The sequence below is a fragment of the Nesoenas mayeri genome (genome assembly GCF_963082525.1).
Source record: "Nesoenas mayeri genome assembly, chromosome: 6".
Taxonomy (NCBI): Eukaryota; Metazoa; Chordata; class Aves; order Columbiformes; family Columbidae; genus Nesoenas; species Nesoenas mayeri.
The window spans coordinates 42,819,108-42,838,646 of record NC_137545.1 but is presented as its reverse complement, the minus strand read 5'-3'; the positions used below and the strand labels follow the sequence as shown (position 1 = coordinate 42,838,646).

Sequence of the window (19,539 nt, the reverse complement as noted above, 5' to 3'; positions counted from 1 at the left end):
TTACTAGAAAATTATCCTCATTTTTCTATATAAGCTGCTTAAGGGACACGCAAGTAAACCTGCGGAGTATTCAACAGGGACAACCAGGGGATAATATTATCTGCGAGCAAAAAAGACCTGGATTGATTTAGAGAGATGAGGATTAAGATATGGCAAAGTAGCTCTTGTAGCTCAGCCCAGAGGAAAGGAGCCGGATCCAGCATGAAAAGCTGCAGCGGGAATAAGAAGCTGTGAGGCTCCCAAATGGGCACCAGCACGGGGAAGGTGCTGAGCTGGAAAGAGAATAAAGGAAACAGAATATACCAAGTACAGCAGCATCTTCAGAAACCAGGCTGGGCTTACCAACCGTCTTAGAGCAAATGAGACTGAGATCGGATGAATTAAACTCGCCAGTCTTCAGATTAAGCATAAGGGAAGAACTGGTGGGATGGAGAATATGAAGAGATGAGAGATGCTACATGGCAAAGTAAAACCAAGTTATTTCACCACCAGGAAGGGTTTTACGAATCTAGAGGTGGCAGATGGACTTAAAATAGCACGTTTCAGGAGTGCTGCTCATTTTAAAAGGTGCAGAGAAAGCGTGTTCTTCCAGCAGAGCAGAGGCAGCGATGGGCTGTGACACATCGGGCTCCAAATGGGAAAAAGGACCAAGAAAATACCCTTTCACAGTCGCCAAAGAGACAGAAAAGGGCACATCCAAGACAAACACACCCAAGGAACTCAACAAAAGATACAGACTATACCAAATCTTTTCCTAGACTTCTGAAACCTTAAAATAAACTGTGGCAAGCGACGAAGAACATGAGTATTAAATAAAACACAACAGGTCCGCTTGCAGGTTATTTGCTGTTCGCAAACAATTGGATTCCCTTAGTTTTTTCTTGTTTCTGTCTTAAGAGCAGCCCCTGCGCAGAGCACAGGCTAAGACAGCTGGTTTGTTTTCCGGGATAAATGTTAAAATCCTCACAAAAATTAATAACCCCATTAAATCAAAAAGCAGACGAAAAATGCAGAACTACCTGCCCATATCTGTATTTAGCAGCAACCCCTTCAGTCCTTCCTAAGAAAGATTTACACCCCACCTGCATTTCGCAGCCCTCGGGTGCACAAAGCCCGGCAAAGAGCATCCGACCAAGGGACCTGCTCTTCCCTAATTGCCGTATTGAGACAATCTGGATTCGCTCCCCATATCAAGACAATCTGGATTCGCTGCCAGCTCCTTCCCCGGGACCGGATCCCTTCTCCTGGATTACCTCCTAGGAAACAGATTGCAGAGCTCTCCCCTAAATACCGACATTTAACATAAAGCCTTTCCATTTAATACGCAGCGTTTTCCCCAGGCATCTGCCCCTCGTCAATCTAAACAATCGGCTGCACCTTTCACCCATTTCCAGCTCTAATACTCATACATTAAGCTGAAAATAACGCTCTACTTGGAGAGCTGGAAGTCGCTCCTTAAATTACACATTTTCAGAGACAAAATCCCACTTGGTCTGTTGGGAAACAGGACTTGGGGCAGTATCATTTCCTGACCATCCCGAATGGCCCACACGTTACTGTCAAACTACAAAAACCTACAAAGTTCTTGCATTTTTTAGCGCTCTAGTGCTATGTTTGAATAGGATACGGCTTTTTTCTCCCTGGATTTCTACTCCAAATGATGATTAAACTTCATCTAGCAGAGTGTAAAGCTGCCTACTCTCGGCCTTCATTTGGGAAGCAGCTGATCCATTAGCTGTCAATTAGTGTAAATTCTTCTGTTCAAAGCACCGTCTCCATTGCCCTCGACCCCTCTAACTCGCTTTCAGGATACTAAGAAGAAAGGGAATACATGAACAAAGCTCTTTTTTTTTCTATTATTCAATTCATCTTATGCAGAAATACTGGTAATAGAGTTTATTAAATCTCATTTGAGGTTTTCCTTGGCTTCCTGATTCATAAATTAACAAAAATTACTTGATGTCCTAAAGAACAGCTTTTGAGGATTCGCTGTATGGAGTTTAATGCTAACACATCTTTGGCTGTAATGCAGCTCTCAGGAAAGGTGAAGTTCACACACAAAGTACTTGTTGGCAACATGGATAATCCATCCATTGACAACCAAAACCAAGTCATTGCCCCAGCTGCACTGAATTCAGGTATGATGTATATGCCAGTACAGGAACTTTTCTAACTAGACGGCCAGAAACTCTAAGTAATTTAAACTGAAATTCCAATATAGGCAGATAGTTTCACCATTAGTTAGAATTCTCTTCTAATTATTCTGATTATTAAACGTCCTCGCACTGTGCATCCAGCCTACTCTCCTGCACCATTCTCTCTTGCATTTTTCGCCTATAAAATGATACCGGGAGTGTGACCACCATACACAACGTTTCGCTATCGTGGAGCAGTATCTGTCAATGAAGGGAAAACCCTTGTACCAAACACCTTAGGGTTTGCCTTCACTTTAAGGATCACAGCAGCGTGTTTTAACGAGAAACCGGGACGACAAGTCCGTCATGTCCACCCCAGGCCATACACTACTGATTACAATACTGATTTCACTAATATCAACTAACAGAGGGGAAAACACGCGCTGCAAAGCACCCTCAGGTAAAATTACTGTTCCCTGGCACACAAGCTCAAAAATGAAAGGCTGAGATTTTCTTAGTGCCATGCCGCTGAAATAAGATCTGCTTCTATCTGGTCCTCAGATACAACATCTGCTTAGGAAGAAAAGAGGAAAACATGCGCTATTCTATGATTCTATAGGCTTATTCTTTGGATTATTATACATTACAGTTTTTAGAAAGGGAGTTTAGAGCAACTTTACTCAGGCAGAGCAGTCAGAGCTCCCCGGGAAAGAGAATCTCTCATCATGTGCATCTTGTATGACAGATTTTAAGAACTCTGGAGCTGTTTGATGGACCCGCACTGGGCGCACAAGAAAACTTATGCCAACTTTTAGACCAGTTGAACATCAGAAACAAATGCACGATGCAAAAACTTAAATCATCTGGAAAACATATTTAAGTCAAAGAACAGTAAAAACCTCTATAGATCCTAAATCGCGTATGACTAAGATTACAAGTGAAATGGTTATCCGTGTAATGTAACCTCCGCACAACGTGGTGCTGCCGCGAGCCAGAGACCCTGGGAAGCCTTTGGAAAAGATGCTGCACATTGACATGGGAGTTTAATATTTTCATGTAATCTGAGAGTCTGAGCACTTAATAGAAACAAGGACGTAAAGAATCCAATTGTAAAATGCTGTTCGAAGAAGTCTGCTCTTACGGGTTTATGATTCTTGTTTTATCTAAAGCGCAATAAATCACCTTTTAATTTCACAGGTGCTCCTATATAACATACTGTATTCAGAAGTTACTATATACTATTCCTATTACGGAGGGAGATAACACTGTAAACAGCAAGGAGGTGCTTTTGCTCCTAAATTTCCCATTAAATTTGTATTTCCTAAAGCTCACAGTGTGCATTTCCAGTGTGCATCTCCTCTACCTTAGAATGCAGACTGCTGTAATTAAAAATAAGAAAATCCAGGCCAAATTCAGCCCTCAGCTGCATCAGCAAAACTCTCTGAGAGAACCATGGACATCAATTTCACCAAGAACAAACCCACTTGTCCCGTTTTGTAATGCATAGAATTATCACACTTACAAGACTGTATTTTGCCCGAGGAGGAGGAGCAGAGGCACCTCTGGAGTCCATCAGCTCATCTTTAACGCCAGTGGAGTGGTTAATGTAACGAAAAGCATCTTTCAGAAGCATCGGTGGCGTTTTAAATTAAGAGCGATACCCACCAGATGTTACCAACAAGCCACACATTTCTGAGGGCAAATACCATCAGATCAAGAGAACAGTGTTGGTTTCGGCTGACCGTGCTTACATGTGGAGAGCTCGGATACATACAGTCCTCCAGTAATTAAAAAAACAACAAAATTAGTGTGTCAAGGCACCTGTATGAGGCTGATTTTTGCATGAACATCATCTTCAATGGAGCTGACTCCATCCACAGTGTGTTTGGTCACTCATGGGGACTGAGAGACTATTTTAATGCCCAGATAAGCCCATGGGATATAGACCCACAGCCATACAAGTGCTGCTGCTCCCTGGGGACGGCAATTACCCTGCACAGAAGGGGCCTGTCTTTTGATTTCTTATTCAGCTGAAACACTCGGTGACATTTCCCATAAAAGCAGAAAAAAACGGCATCGCATTTACATGAGATTTGCAAAAACATATGCAGCACAAACGCGGGCTACGAAGATGATGCACGAACACCGGGTTCTCATGGCAAGAACACAGGAACGGTGCTGTTTGATAAGCTATGGGATGCTCCCATCACAACTAGAGAGGATAAAGACTGTAAGGGTAATCCTAACGTGATAAAAACATGGGGTTTTTTCCCTTTCCCAAGTTTTATCATTACGATGAACTTTTATTCCATACTGTCAAACTGCTCCAACGCGCAGTATGCAAGATCCCCCGCTCCGTCCACCACCAAGTACACAAACAAGACACAGTCCAGCCTCCTACTAATGCAAAAAATGCTGAACCGCGTCCCTTAATGAAGTGTACTTGCTCATGGCATGCTGGTATTTCTTCAGCCGCGCTGCCTCCCACGAAGCCAGAAATGCCTTCGCGATAACAGAAGGCAGACGGAGCAGGCTGCTCCCCAAGCCAGTCCCTCGGCCGAGCCTGAAGCGCCCTGCTAATGTAAAATCCACGTCTGCAACGAAGCCGGGGTGCCCTTCGCTTTTCTAACACACAAGCCGTGCCAGCTCGCCGCCCGGCTCCTCCTCGCTTTTCCACGCAGACCACAACACTTCCCACAGCGCCGCACGGATGCACAAACAAAGCACAGCAACCCAAAGCCGAGCTCATCAAAGCGCTAAAACGCCTTTAAGGTTCCCGCACGGGTAATAAATACCATTTGCAACCCCTTTAGAGCGCTGCTGGGGACTGGTGACCCGGCAGTTCAACGGGAGCCAAGGCCACCCCACCAGGAAGCACTGCTTGGTGTTATATTAATAGCTAAAATTCCTGGAGCGTAAGACAAAGACTTGAAGATCTCCATCATTTTAAGAAGGCTCCGTCCTGCCCTGGCAGTTAACACGGCAGTTCCACGCGGTGTGAACTGTGGGGTGTCCTGTGCAGGGACAGGAGTTGGGCTCCATGACCTTTGTGGGTCCAGCTTGGGACGTTCTGTGATTCTATGAACACAAACACCAGCTTTGCCGGGGACCAAACTCCCCTCTCAGCTGTGCACAACTTCTGAGAAGTGCCTGCGGGATGGACAGACACCTACAAGGATGGAGTTTGGCCAGAAAAATCCACAAATCTGCACTATTTTAACCACTATCTAAAGCCTTTATTATTATTATCATACACCGAGCTGCCGCAATAGCCGCTGATTCCCGTGCCCATGGTGTTGCCCAGCGCAAGGCCAGCCCGGCTGGGAGCTCAGCGGGATAAGAGCAGCCACAGTCAAGGCTTTAATCAGTGTTTTGGCTACGTGGCTTTGCAGTTCAGCAAAAGGCTCCTTGTTTTCCACCGGTATCTTCATGAGAAAGCTCTGGCTGCAGCAAACCAGGTGCACCAAGGCATTACAACAGGCACCGCGTGCAGTGGCGATGCGGAGCTGTCACACCAGGAATAGCTTCTGGACAAGTCATTTCTAAACCCACCGCTTCTGAAGACAACATGCATCCAAATAGGGAGTTTTTTCCACGTTAAGAGGGGAATTTTTTCTCCTTAGGCATCTTTTCTGTGCAATACACTTCGGCACAGCAGTAGCAATTGGGGGAATGTACCCAAACAAACTTGTAGGTGAACCTTAAAAATATTATAACAGGTATTCTTTTTCTTCTTTCAGTACATCTATACGCTTATTTATGTATATTCATTATGTTGATTGAATACAAGGAGCTGTGCTTTGTACCAGAAACACAAGGAATACTGTTGTCTAGCTCAGGGATCACCACCTCCTCAGAGCACCTAAATCTGACCCGTTTTAACCATTTACTGAACGCCTTACAAGTGCAGTCAGGCAGTTTTCACTCCACATGCTAAGCAGAAGGGATAATTCACCTTTAACAAAGATTTGCCGTCAGACATAAAATAAACATTAGCAAAACTAAACAAACAATAGCTTTGAGCTACCTACAAGTACATTTCCTTCCAGTTGTGCAACCTCTTGTCTCTGAGCCAACCAAGAATCCACTGCCGGAGAAGAATTTCACGCTTAATCAATTCGCGCTTCACTCGTGTTTTATGTATCCGAGTTACACATCTGAACCGAAAATCCAGCGCGTTGGCGATGCCCCTGTAATCACTGCAGCATCTGAGGATGCAGGAGCAGCGTCAGCACCTGAAAACCATCAGCTGGTTTCCCTGTGAAACAACAAATCCATTTGCACGGCAGTTGTTGATGAAGGATCCTGCCACTGCTGAACACGAGGGGACTCGGCTCATACAAACTCCTGCACAATTTCTTTTATATTCTAATTGAACCACTTAATCTTCTGCCAGAGAAAGCCCACCTGCCTTCTGGTCCGAACAACAGTTGGATCTACAGGTGTATGCGCAGCTTTATTTCTGGAAAACATACCAAGTGATGGCCTAAACCCAGAGCTGGACAGCTGGGGTGATTCCACGGTACAGCGCCAAGGGTTTGCGGCACAAAGCTCTGCAGACTCGGGGCGTGCGGGGGAGGCTCCTCAGTTCAGAGGAAAGGGCAGCAGTCCCGAACCTGCCCACAGAAACCTCCGTGTGCGCTGAAACGAAAGGTCATTTCATTTTAATCCTGCACAAAGTCTGAGAGTCACCTTCCCAAACGCCTCTTCCTCCGTCCTTTGGCCATTTGATCCGAGTCAGCTGAACCCCTTTACATGAACGTGCTCAGCACGGTAAACACACACACTGAAAACGCTGTTGACTGTTCATCCCAGGTTCTCATATAAAAGCATTTGTAAAAAGAAAGTTTTTTCCTCCCTGTATTTTGTGTAAATCACACATCTATGTTAAAGAAATTTGCTTATTTCTACTACTAGAAAACACAGAATTAATTTCCAAGTCAAGGCGATTCTTCAGACCCTCACGACCCCCTTTCATCCTCATTTTCCCTCCTGAAACAAGCTCCCCTGCAGCCCTGGTATTGCCTTTATTTCCCCTAAAGAAACAGGCTGCAGCAGCCCTGGTGAATATCATCTCTCCCACCTCCATTTGGACTAACAGGCCAATTATCTTTGGAAATAAGCTTTGCGGTCATTAAAGTTTCAATTCATGCACATGTGCATAGACAAAGAGGGATAAAAACGTCATCTCAGTGCCAGAATACAACGGAAAATTAAAAGCTGGAAGGTGAGAAGCAAATAAAACCAGTGCAAAGTGAGATTACTTTTTTTTTAATACATCAAAGAGAAAAGATGCCCTGAAACACCAGAAAATAAACAAACTAAAAGGCTGCTCTTCAGCTTCTGTGTAACTGAGCTGGCCAAATGACAGACTTGAAAAGGAAGCGGATGTGGGTCTGCAAAGGTGACTTCAAACACAAACGCCAGCTGCCACCTCCCCGTTTTCTTCTCCCAGGGGCCGCGGCAAGTGCTGGGAAGTTGGGGGACATGATTTCTGATCTGTCCTGTTGCTCAGTTTTGGGGGCTCACAGCAATTCCGGCTCCTTTCCCGAAGGTAAGGAGCGTAAGTCCCGCTCCTCGCCGTCCTCTGCAGCACCGTGAGGCTTGTGAAAGATTCACGGATTAAAAACATGCCGTGAACTACAAAAGTTCTTGTTTTATTTACCAAAAGGAATATCGTACATTTGCCGCGCTTAGATATTCATTTACATGACCAAGAGAACAGGGATTTGCAGCTGAAGCTCTGACACGAACGGCGTTTCGCAGACACGGCACCGATGGCTGAGGAGACGTGACAACCCCGAGACTGTTTTAAGAAGCCGTAATTTTTTGAGAACAAGACTGACGGCAATTCCGAGTCACCTGTAAGCTAGAGACCGAATTATAATTATCACCAAGCGCTTCCTGGCTCAATCCAGGGTGCACTTTAATAACTATCGCTACGTCAAATGGAGTTACTCAGCTTAGCTGAAGAGCGCTGTTGGCCACCAAGCAATACCTTGTGCAAGCACAAGGCAAGATAAGCCACGAGCCTTTTGGAGGGCTGGCGTGCCAACCAGCCCCACAAACCTCTAAACCATGACTACACCGTGCAATCATTTGCTGACCATCAGCTCCCCAGCAAAACGCTGTACACCTAATGGTATTTGATGCCAGGTGCCATGCCTGCCCATGAAGGTGGAACACAATTACTTATATTTGTAATATTAGGCTTATTATGTCTGAGAGAAGTGACAAATACAGCGTTGACCTAACATATCTGTGAAAGTGGACAGATACAGAGGCTCTAATATACACACACAAAATCAAAGCTCCTATTTTACCACGCTTTAAGTTAAATATTTGTGATAGTTAATTTATTTGATCTCCTATGTTTGCAAGGTTCTGAGCCGGGCAGAAAACCCTTTGAAGCACTCCCAAACATACTAAATTATTGGAAGCGTTTGTCAGAAAACCATTGTATAGCCTCAGCCGAGCTGTCTCCATCGCTTCACGGACTCTTTGGATAACGGCGTCACCCACCCCTGCCCAACAGCTGCCTCCAAACCCGCCCCGGGTTGTCGTGTGCCGCTCGTTTGCCTCTCGTAGGGGATGGGAAACAGGATAAAAGGAGTCAGCAGAGGGACGTGGCAGAGCATTAGATGGATTAACAACCAGAACTTCTGGATTGAACAATTTGCTGCTTCACTTTAATTAACTGGCTTCTGAAAGACTTCAGAAACTCGGCCAATTTGTGCAACTCTCTATTCTTCACTTTTGGCCTCAACCGTACAGTTCATTTCATAGGCAAACAAGTAACAGATGTACAATCTATATTCACCCCCGGTCCTTTTATAGTAAAATGACTTCTGGCCAAATAATGTATATTTAAAAGAAAAAATAACAACAACACACACCCAAACACAACTCCTCTAATGTTTTTGTGTTTTAAGATAGAGGACTGAAGGATGTTCCCAGAAGCGCTCACCAAGGACGCGACTTCTGGAGGGGCAGGAGCTGCTCCGTGCGCTCCCGGCACCGCAACAAGAGCCGCCCCATCCGGCCGGGGTGTCCCGAGGAGCCCGCAATGCGGGGGTTCTGCCCCAGCACAGGCAGGGTGCCCGCGCGGAGGTGTCCCCACTCGCCTCTCCAGCGGTTCAGCACCCGGGCACATCTCCAGCTCCCGATGAGCACACACAACCTTCTCAAGAGCTGCGGAGGAGGCCCCGGCATCGCTCGGCGCTCATCTGAAGACCATTCATTTCCAATACAACGCGACTATTATGTTGCTTTATGAATAACCTCCCCAAATATATGTTTAACGATGCACAGTTACAGAAGACAAACAGTTGTTTTGTTAGAGATCCTATGGTAAATTGAAAACCAACACATGCTGAACTCCTACAGCATGTTAGTTGTAACAGTACGGGCAAGTTATACATTATCCAAGTCTTTATGCAACAAAACACTTGCGAAAGGCAGGAACACTCTATTTTAGGAAGAGTCAGAGCCTGGGACAAATTAATGCTTACATATTAGATACAAGGAAGAAATTATTCACTGTGAGGGTGGTGAGAGCCTGGAACTGGCTGCCCAGAGAGGTGGTGGCTGAACCATCCCTGGGGACATCCCAGGCCAGGCTGGACGGGGCTCTGAGCACCCTGAGCTGGTGCAGATGTCCCTGCTCATGGCAGGGGGGGCACTGGGGACATCCCTTCAACCCAAACCCTTCCACAACTCTATGACATTCCAATGAATCCATACATAGTGTTGTGCATCTTGAGTTATTAAAACTACGAAGCAGATGATCAAGGTCAAAATAATCAGTGCAAGTGAAACAATATTCAATTAAAAACAGGGGTGCGCATCACGTACCTACAGACCTGGGAGCCCTTTGCAGAAGGAACTGGGAACAGGGCATTCTCAGCGACAATGCTACGGGGGTAAGAACACAGCACTCGTTTTAACACAGACCCTTCGGAATTAGAACTGGCAGGATGTGATAAACGGGAAATCGCTGCTATTTACACAACGGCAGCTGAAAGTGCTTCCACCTGACGAACAGGCTGAGGCCTCTGGCTACAGCGATGCTGCAGCTCCTAAGGGCTGGAAGCTTGGGCTAGATGGCTTTAACACAATTATCCATCAAATTGAATGAGTTGGTGTCGCTTATTTCCCACACCAAACTCCCAAACGGACTCTTCCAAACAAAGAAAGGAGAAAACAAACAATAATTCAGCTCAGTTTGTCTAAAATGTGGCTGTGGAAGTTTTCCAGCCGCCGCATGGAAGCACCTTCCAAACCGCTCCTCTCGGTGCAGACAACACAGGGGTTTGCTCCTCAGCTAGTTTTAAGGTCTTATGTTCTGGTTACCAAAGAAAGTCACATTTACCTCTCCCTGCAGTGAGAAAACCCTGTGGAGCGGGGCAAGCTCCATCACAGGCACCACCTGAAACAGCCGCGTCTGCTCCCGTCACATCTCCCAAGTGCATAGCACCCAAAAGGACCGGGAAAACCAACCCCTCCTCTTGCAGTTCGCTTTATGGCTTCCCGCACTGCAAAGTATTTTGATTCTGATCATAACGTGCCTAATTCAAACTCAAGAGGCAGCCCAGATGCTTAAAAACAGAATGGGTGCCAAAGAGCGTTGCTGCATTAGCGTGTTTTGCATAATTCATCGGAGGGTGCTGCGGGGAGCTCTTTGATTCCCGCTCCGCGCGAGGTCACGGCGGCAGCGCGGGCACACGCTCCTCCACGGCTTCCAGGACAAAGAACCCGGCATTTTCAAAACCACTTCAAACTTGCCGTTTCTGTTATTTAAGAACGCTCTATTTAGGAGCGCCCCGATTTGAAAGGAGCTCAAAAAAAGCTGACGATGTCCTTTCACGTGAAGTTTCTCGTTTGGTTGGGCACAGACGTGTCCCCTCGCACAGCAGCCAGCCGCGGTGGAAACGGCACTCAGCGCCACCGAGGGGCGTCACCAACAACTTGCGCAGCACAAATGAAGAGGTTGATTTAACTTCCCTGTGCGACAGGTCAGCGTGGGGCGTCAGTGTTGATGTAGGACTGTTTCATCTGGGCATAACCATAGAATTACGGAATGGTTTGTGTTGAAGGGCCGTTCCCAGCTCCCCCAGTGCCCCCCCTGCCATGACAGGGACATCTTCATCAGCTCAGGTTGCTCAGAGCCCCGTCCAGCCTGGCCTGGGATGTCTCCAGGGATGGTTCAGCCACCACCTCTCTGGGCAGCCAGTTCCAGGCTCTCACCACCCTCAAGGCAACAATTCCTTCCTCATGTCCAGCCTGAATCTCCCTCTTTTAGTTTAAAACCATCACCCCCGTGGTATCACAACAGGCTCTGCAGAACAGTCTGTCCCCAGACTTCCCAGTGGTGGTGTCACTGGAATGGCCACCCCATCCCCGTCACCTCAAACCGCTCCAGAAGCTGCTGCTCAACACCAGGAGTCACACATCGCACAAAGACCAGCAGCTGGGTCAGCAAAGCAAAAGCAAAACTGAAACCAGTCACAGGGATTTTCCACTCCTGAAACCCAACAGTATGCTGTATTCATCCTCACTGCCCTGTTACCGAGTCTGAAGAACAGCAACAACACTGAAAAATGAGCAGAAATGCTGAAAGCTCAAGACTACAAATGTATTTGGGCGAAAAGGCAGGAACTGGCAGTAGCTTTGCCTTTTAATAACAGCACGATGACCAAACAAAACACCAGAAAGTGAACAGCAAAGCCCAGTTTCACTTCAGGATATATTGCAAGCTACAAATAATTAGGAGAGAACCCAGCTACTCCTGCGGGGCCGTCGCTCCCCCAGCGCAAGAACTGACACAACAGGATGGCAGGTTGGAACCACCTTGTCAAACAGACCGGGGAAAAATACAGGTGCAGGCCTGAAAATAAGAGCAAGAGACAGGACCCTGCCCAAAACAGTGGGTGTTAGTGGGAGATGAAGCACCAAACAAGTCCCTTCTGCAAAGGGAAGGGGCACCCAGCACCCAAATACCAGCAGGGAAAATACACCTTCTTCAGTTAAGCAGCCACACGAGCATACAATGTGTGTTGATGATGAGCACGCATGCCTTCAGACAGCTGAAAAGGATCCTGATCCTTTCAGGATTGCTTGAATAATTTGCAATCTTTGCTGCACAGTGCAAAAAAAATATAACAAAATAACGAGTATCTGAATTATCTCGGGTTCTTTTGAACAAACACACAGGGGAAATGTCACATTTTCGTTCATTTCGTTTTGTGTTGCTGTTGCGCTTTGCTATTCAAGTTTCTGCAGATTTCAATACCTTTTCACACAGCATGAAAAGCCACGGTGAGTTTTTTAAACCAGAGACCAAAGGCAGGCTCCAGTGGCTTTAGGTCATTCGATCAAAAGCACCTCAACAGCTACTGTTTTATTTAAGACCATCTTGTAAACTCTGCATTTCATCTTGTGGCTCTCAAAATTCATCCCAAAGCATCACCCACTCCATACAGTAGCACCAAAGAGACCATTTAACACCTCGAGGCCACGTCTTGCATGACCTTGCTTGTAAAGACAAAATAAAAACCACTTTACCTTGCACGCAGGGTTAAGGAAAACAAAAGGTAACAATCCTGCCAAGTTCGGAGATGCTCCTGTTCTGTTTTCCGCCTTTAGAAGCTGATGGACCTGTTGTTATGCGCCTTAGACAAAAGCGCAGCGCAATTTGCAAGGATATATGACATGATGATGGGTTTATAGAGCACAAAAAGGATTAGGAAAGCTCTTTGCTGTCATTACCATAGGGGGTTGCAGATTCAGGCCCCCCAGGAGCAGCTTTGGGAGGGACAGGGTACCCACCAGCATCCCTTCACCTGGGGCTTTCCACAATATACCATTTGCAGGCTGTTTGGGGCTTAGGAACAAGTGACACACGCAGTTTGACAGAATGGGTTCATACCTCCATCATTATAGCCAAATAAATCAAGGAGATTATTTCATATAGAAAAAAAAAAATGGTATACAGAAAAATACACACATCTACATCAGCTTAGCGTTTTCTTTAAAGTTTTCCAGGTTTCCAGGATCTGGAATTAATGTTAGGAATGTGACTAAGTTGCTAGTAGCAAATACTCACCACAGGATCCTTGTATTCCAGACACTCAAAAAAAAAAAAGGTAGTTTTACAAAAATATGATGTCTAGGTGGAAAAACTTAGAAATGCGGTTTGCTGATTTACAAGGCGGCTTGACAGATGTGTCAGCACCAAGCATCACTTCACTCCACGGATTTAACCCTTCAGAGACACTTGTATTTACACCAGGATTTATTAGATTGGTGTTTTCAAGCAAAAGGTGTCATTGCTCAAATCACTGAAATGCGGCCTCGAGGGATGAGCCCGGCAGCAGAACCATGTCCGAGATGGGGCCTGAACGAGACAACACAACGGAGCTTTTCAACATATAAGTTGGGGAATGACCTGTTGGAGAGCAGCACAGGGGAAAGGGACCTGGGGGTCCTGGGGACAGCAGGGTGACCATGAGCCAGCACTGGGCCCTTGTGGCCAGGAAGCCAATGGGACCTGGGGTGGGTTAGAAGGGGGTGGTCAGTAGGTCAGAGAGGTTCTCCTGCCCCTCTGCTCTGCCCTGGGGAGACCACACCTGGAATCTTGTGTCCAGCTGTGGGCCCTCAGTTCCAGCAGGACAGGGAACTGCTGCAGAGAGTCCAGCGCAGCCACCAAGATGCTGCAGGGAGTGGAGCATCTCCCGTGTGAGGAAAGGCTGAGGGAGCTGGGGCTCTGGAGCTGGACAAGAGGACACTGAGGGGTGACCTCATTAATGGTTACAGATATCTAAAGGGGGAGTGTCAGGAGGATGGAGCCAGGCTCTTCTGGGTGACAACCAGGGACAGGACAAGGGGCAATGGGTGCAAACTGGAACACAAGAGGTTCCACTTAAATATGAGAAGCAACTTGTTGGGGTGAGGGTGTCAGAGCCTGGCCCAGGCTGCCCAGGGGGTTGTGGAGTCTCCTTCTGTGCAGACATTCCAACCCGCCTGGACACCTTCCTGTGTAACCTCATCTGGGTGTTCCTGCTCCATGGGGGGATTGCACTGGATGAGCTTTCCAGGTCCCTTCCAGTCGCTGACATTCTGGGATTCTGTGATCTGAATTCTAGAAATCGCCTTTCCCTGAAGGTGCTTCCTAAAGGTAACTGTCTGCCAATTTCCATAGTATTGCCTTCAAGTTCCACAAAAACAATACAAACCACAACTAATATGAGAATACAGGATATTTTGGAACAGATCTCAAGACAGTTCTGTTAAATTTAGGAATCACAAGGAATCCAGTGCCCCACCAACCCTGCTCCAGAGAGGGAGCTAACGCTACCCGGCACACATCCCCCCAGCCATGTCACGCTCTTCAATGACCTGCAGACTCTAAACCGTATACGCAATAAAATAACGCATAATGTATTTGATAGAAGATTATGAAAAGGAATGGAAAACAGCTGGGAAACGTTGCAGAGTTTTCACCTTGAGCTTTCGAATTCTTTAGCAATAGGCACTAAACCATATAGAAAGTATAGAAAACGATGCTCAGCTGAAATCCAGCGTGAAGATGGAAATTCTGGTGGAAGGAAGAAGTTCCGAGGGGCGAAGCAGAGCAGGTACAGGTCGGTACCGCCGCGTTGAAGCGGGGCCGGACGGCAGCAACACCTCCTCCCTCCGCCCCACAGCGCCGGGCACACAAGGCTCCTTTGTACAAAATAAAACACCACTTGGTGGGGGTAAGAGGATATTTCCTGTTAACCTCACCGCAGATTTGTAATCCAGCAGTCAAATTATGTCAATCACAGCTCATTAGGCAACAATTTACCCTGCCAACTCCGTCCTGGCTGCTTCCTCCAAACCGCGTCTCGTTTGCAAACGTGCGACCCCGTCACGGGTGCAGAGAGAGACCACCCTGCTGCAGGAGCTGCGGGACGGCTGCTACCCCCGCGCCCCCGAACGCGCACCCCACCGCGTCCACGGCAGCGCCGTCGTGTCCTCGGACACCTTCCAGCAATTGGTTTGCAATGATGCTCGCACACGCTGAACAAGGTCTTGCTATGCCATAAACTCGGGTTGGTTACCAGAACTCGTCATTTATGCACGCCTGCCACGTGTGTCTGTAGGAGAAAGGCAGGAAAAAATGCAGCATGGCTGAGGAGGCAAAGCGAACGTGCTGGGGAAGGGACAGGAGGCTCCTGCAGACGCACACAGGGCTGTGCCGGTGCCGGCAAGTTCACAGGCAGATCCAGATCCCAGTTTATCCTTCACCCCTCAAGGGCAAACCAGGAACTCGGTGGCAACAACACGCCGCCCCTTCCCTGGACTTTACGCTCTTGCGTAAACTTGAAAGCGAGGGAATTATTTCATGTGTCCCACCAAGAAGGGAGAATCTGCATCGCTTTGAGAGGACAGAAAAAATGACAGTTCACAGACAGAAACCTGGAAATTCTTCCCCCCGAGGGTGGTGAGAGCCTAGAACAGGTTCCCAGAGAGGTGGTGGATGAACCATCCCTGGAGACATCCCAGGCCAGGCTGGACGGGGCTCTGAGCACCCTGAGCTGGTGCAGATGTCCCTGCTCATGGCAGGGGGGGCACTGGGGCAGCTGGGGAGGGCCCTTCAACACAAACCATCTTGTGATCCTCTCCCTCACGTTACCTTCCACATTTTTCTCTTTGAGGAACATCCCACTGAATACAAAGTCCTCCCGAAACACACGGCCAGGTAAGCGCCCTCCCCAGCTGCGACAAGAACAAATCTCAGCGCAACAAACAAGCCAGCGAAGCACATTGACCATGTCAGTCCCAAAAACAGTGGTACCACGGGACACAGACTCAAGGAGAAAATCCTCTGGTGTTATTTACCCACAGCCCAAGAGCGGTGACACACAGATCCTCCCCTTCTCCTCGGTCGGGCGCTGCCGCACACGTGCTCAGCGCATCCTCGTTCGTGTCGACGGCATCATCACGGGCTGGAGAAACGTATTAGCACGGTGGAGAACTTCACTGCAAAAGCGTGACCTGGAGCACTTCCCATCATCTCCCGCAATTTGTGCGCCTCGAACCTCAAAGAGCAAGGCTAACGAAGAAGGCAGTGAGGTGATTATGTATGTTTGAAGTGGACAAACTAGTTCACCAGAGACTTTCCTGAAGATGAAGGATGCCAACAACCCAGCACATATGTGCATCACCCCCTTGCTGAAGAGGCCACAGCGCTCCTGGAGAAGGTCAGGAGAGTACGGTCAACAAGGCAAAAAATAAGACAGCGCTCAAGGTCACAGCACTTGCGGTGAAAACACGACCAGTCCGCGCTCTGCTGACAGACACACAGACGTTTTGGAGGGCTACGGCTCACCGAGGTGGTTTTGCACAAGGAGAGAAGAATAGAACTTTAAAATACTTCTGTGAGGCTGCCCAAGAGCCCTTCTCGTTACACACGGAAGCGGAGACGAGCCACGCGGCGTGACGTCCGCATGGCTGCACGTGCTGCAGCCCACCGAGCCGCGTGTGCGCCAGCGTCAGGAACGGTCCTGCAAATTTCATTAGCGGTACGAAAATTGTTATTGTCAGGAAAGCCCTCCGGGACCTCGCCGAGCAATGCTTGTGCCACGCTGATTTCTTAAGACAGCGTGTAAAGAAGGTGAGGTTTAGTCCTATAACCTTCAGCATCTCCTCCTCCATACCCTCCTCTCCTGACTAATCCTCTCTCCCTACAGAAAATATTCCTCATCTGGTTTTCCCCCGATCCGGGGTTTGAGCAGTGGCGCAGTCATCTTCCCCTCAGAGCCGCAGAGAAAACAAAATAATAACAGCCTAAGAGTTTATTCTTTCATAAACCGGTCAGATATTTCCTGGAAGCTGCAACAAACTCCAGCCATCGCCGGCTGGCTCCGAGAACAGGCTGAAGGCGATTTTTGGCTGTTCCAGCAGTCGTGTTTGGGCCCCATCTCGCAGCTCCTCCCAATGGGAGCAGAACATCCAACACCCCATTTGTACAGACATTAGTCTGCACAGCCTGCTGCTCCCTCCAGCAAAGCTACAGCACTCGGCCCCTGACCCTTCATTTAACTCCATCTTCCAGAAACAGATGCCACCTCCTCCTTTCAAGTGCCTCAAGAAATTACAAGCGTGGTCCTGTTATCTCCCATATTTACATTATAAGTACCTAATGCTCCCTGCTTTCCCAAATGATGTCTCTTCCTTTTACTGATCTAATCAGCCGGTCCTAACTCAAAAGCACTGATTTTCTCCCACAGACCATGCACACAAATTAAACCAAGCACCCTTTTGGTGGGTTAAGATGAACCAAGGCTGCATTCTGAGCCCTGTGCTGCTTGTGGGGGCACCTCCCGTCTGTGAAACGGCCACGGGTTTCCCTGACAAGAGCAATGCCAGATCAGGCTTTTTCCACTGTGCCTAATAATCGTAACATCTCACTCGCCATTTGGCTCGTCAGTGGGGGTTCCTGACTGAATAGGCTTATTCTTTTCTTAGACATGATAATCTAATTGGGTCTAACCAGAAATAATCCCCAACACACACCAGTTTGTGAATCCTCGCGCAGCACCAGGAGCATTTCAAATACCAGAGGGGTTGCTCCAGCATCTGATATGGGAATTACTCTGGCAGCAGCTCGTCTCGCCGGGTTTCACACGGCATTACGGGGAACACAGGGCACAACACACACACGGGTTTTATTCCTCCTCCTCCCCAGCTTCTGTTTATCATCTGAATGTGGCTCAAAAGTAAGAAGGGCATGCAACATTAGATGGGTCATTATATTCGCACTAATTAGACACCTGAAAGAAAACAGGGCGTTTGCCCCAAACGCTCCCGTGCAGCACCACGGGAAGCTCTGCCCTTCCTTGGAAAGCTCTCAAACCCCGAGTCCCCCGCGCTACTCAGGTGAGGGGAAACGAGCGAAACAAAACGGCGAGGCCGGCGGCCCCGACCCTGCGCGGGTGACCCGCACACGCGTGGCGGGGCCACGGGCACCGGGGTGGGACCGGCGTGTCCCCGGGGGTCCCACCGCCCCGCGGGCCCCTCTCCAGCCCGGGCTGCCGGCAGCCGCCAGAACGAGCGAGGCCGCACCGAGCTCCGCACCGAGCTCCGCACCGGCCGCCCGCTCCCCGGGGCCAGCGCGGCCGGTGACCCCGCGGGCTCCCGGCGGCTGCTCACGGCTTCGCCCGCGAGGAGGGGACGGAGCGCGGCGCAGGGGAGCCGCCCGGGCTCGGGGAAGGCGGCTGTTCGGGGGCTCCCGAGACAAAGAGCCGCAGCCGGCGCACACGCCGGGCCCCGCTCCGCTCCCCGCCCGCCGCGGCCCCGTCCCGCCGCCTCCAGCCGGGCCGGGAGGTGCGGGCGGCACCGCCCCGCCGAGCCCACCTGTGCCGCCCGCAGCTCCCGGCCGGGTCTCCAACTTTTCCCCGCTCCCCAGCCGCCCCCCGCGCACACCCCCGGGGCCCCGCAGCTCCTCCCCGGCCCCTCGGCGGAGGCCCGCGGGCGAACGCGGCGCCCCGACCCGCTCCCCACAGACAATGGGGCCGGCTCTCACCAGGACGACGGCGAAGCGCTCCTCCAGCTCGCCGGGCTCGGGCATGGGCAGCTTGAGGGGGACGCTGTGCGCCCTGAACTCCGTCTGCTGCGAGTCCACGCTCCCCGCGTTGCCCATGGCGGCGGCGGCGGCCCCTCCGCGCTGCCTCCGCGCTCCGCGCCGCCGAGCCAGGCGGGCTCCGCGCCCCGCGGTCGCCCTCTAGCACCGACGGCGGAACGAGGCGCCGCCGCCCGTCATGGCTCGCCGCCCTCGCCCTCCCCCCGGGGCGGGCTCGCTCCGGCTCCAGCTCCGGCTGCGGCTCGGCGGCGGCTCCCCCGCATGCCGGCCCGCACAAAGCCCCGCTCCGCCCCCGGCCCGGGGCGCGCTGGGACTCGTAGTCCCGTTCACGTCCGGGGAAGGGGCCGCTGCGGACTCGCCGGGGGCCGCAGAGGCGGGCGGGGGTTTGGGCGACTCCTTCGGCGTCCATTTTACCGGCCCCCGCCGCCTTCCCCTTGCAGGCAACACCGGAGACGTGCGTGTACTGGGGCGGGCGGCCCGGGCGGTGTGTCCCCGGGTCCCGCAGCGGGGTCAGTGCTTGGGCTGGCAGACACGGCTCCTGCCGCCTTCGAATGGTGGGGAGGGTTCCTGCCGTGCCGAGGGGCTGGCCGGGACTCACAGCCCCACTCGTTGCCCCCCGCCCCGAGCCCACCTCTCGTTTTGTTGAAATCAGAATAACAGGATGATAAAGCTTCATAGGTTCAAGGGGACAGCCCCCAAACGAATCTGTGATCAAAACACCACCACCGCGGCATAATCATGGAATCATGGTGTCATGGAATAGTTTGTGGTTAAGGGACG

General features: G+C 49.8%; 1 protein-coding gene across 1 annotated transcript in view; it reads right to left on the bottom strand.

Moving 5' to 3' along the window:
• The window catches only part of FMNL2 (formin like 2), a gene marked incomplete at both ends in the record, with an annotated part of 128,845 nt that extends 110,026 nt beyond the window's left edge, over positions 1-18,819 (bottom strand). Inside the window, one exon of the mRNA XM_080347215.1 lies at positions 18,703-18,819. Coding sequence (XP_080203341.1) covers positions 18,703-18,819 — 117 coding nt within the window. The remainder of the gene's footprint in view (positions 1-18,702) is intronic.
• Between the last annotated feature and the right edge of the window lie 720 nt (positions 18,820-19,539).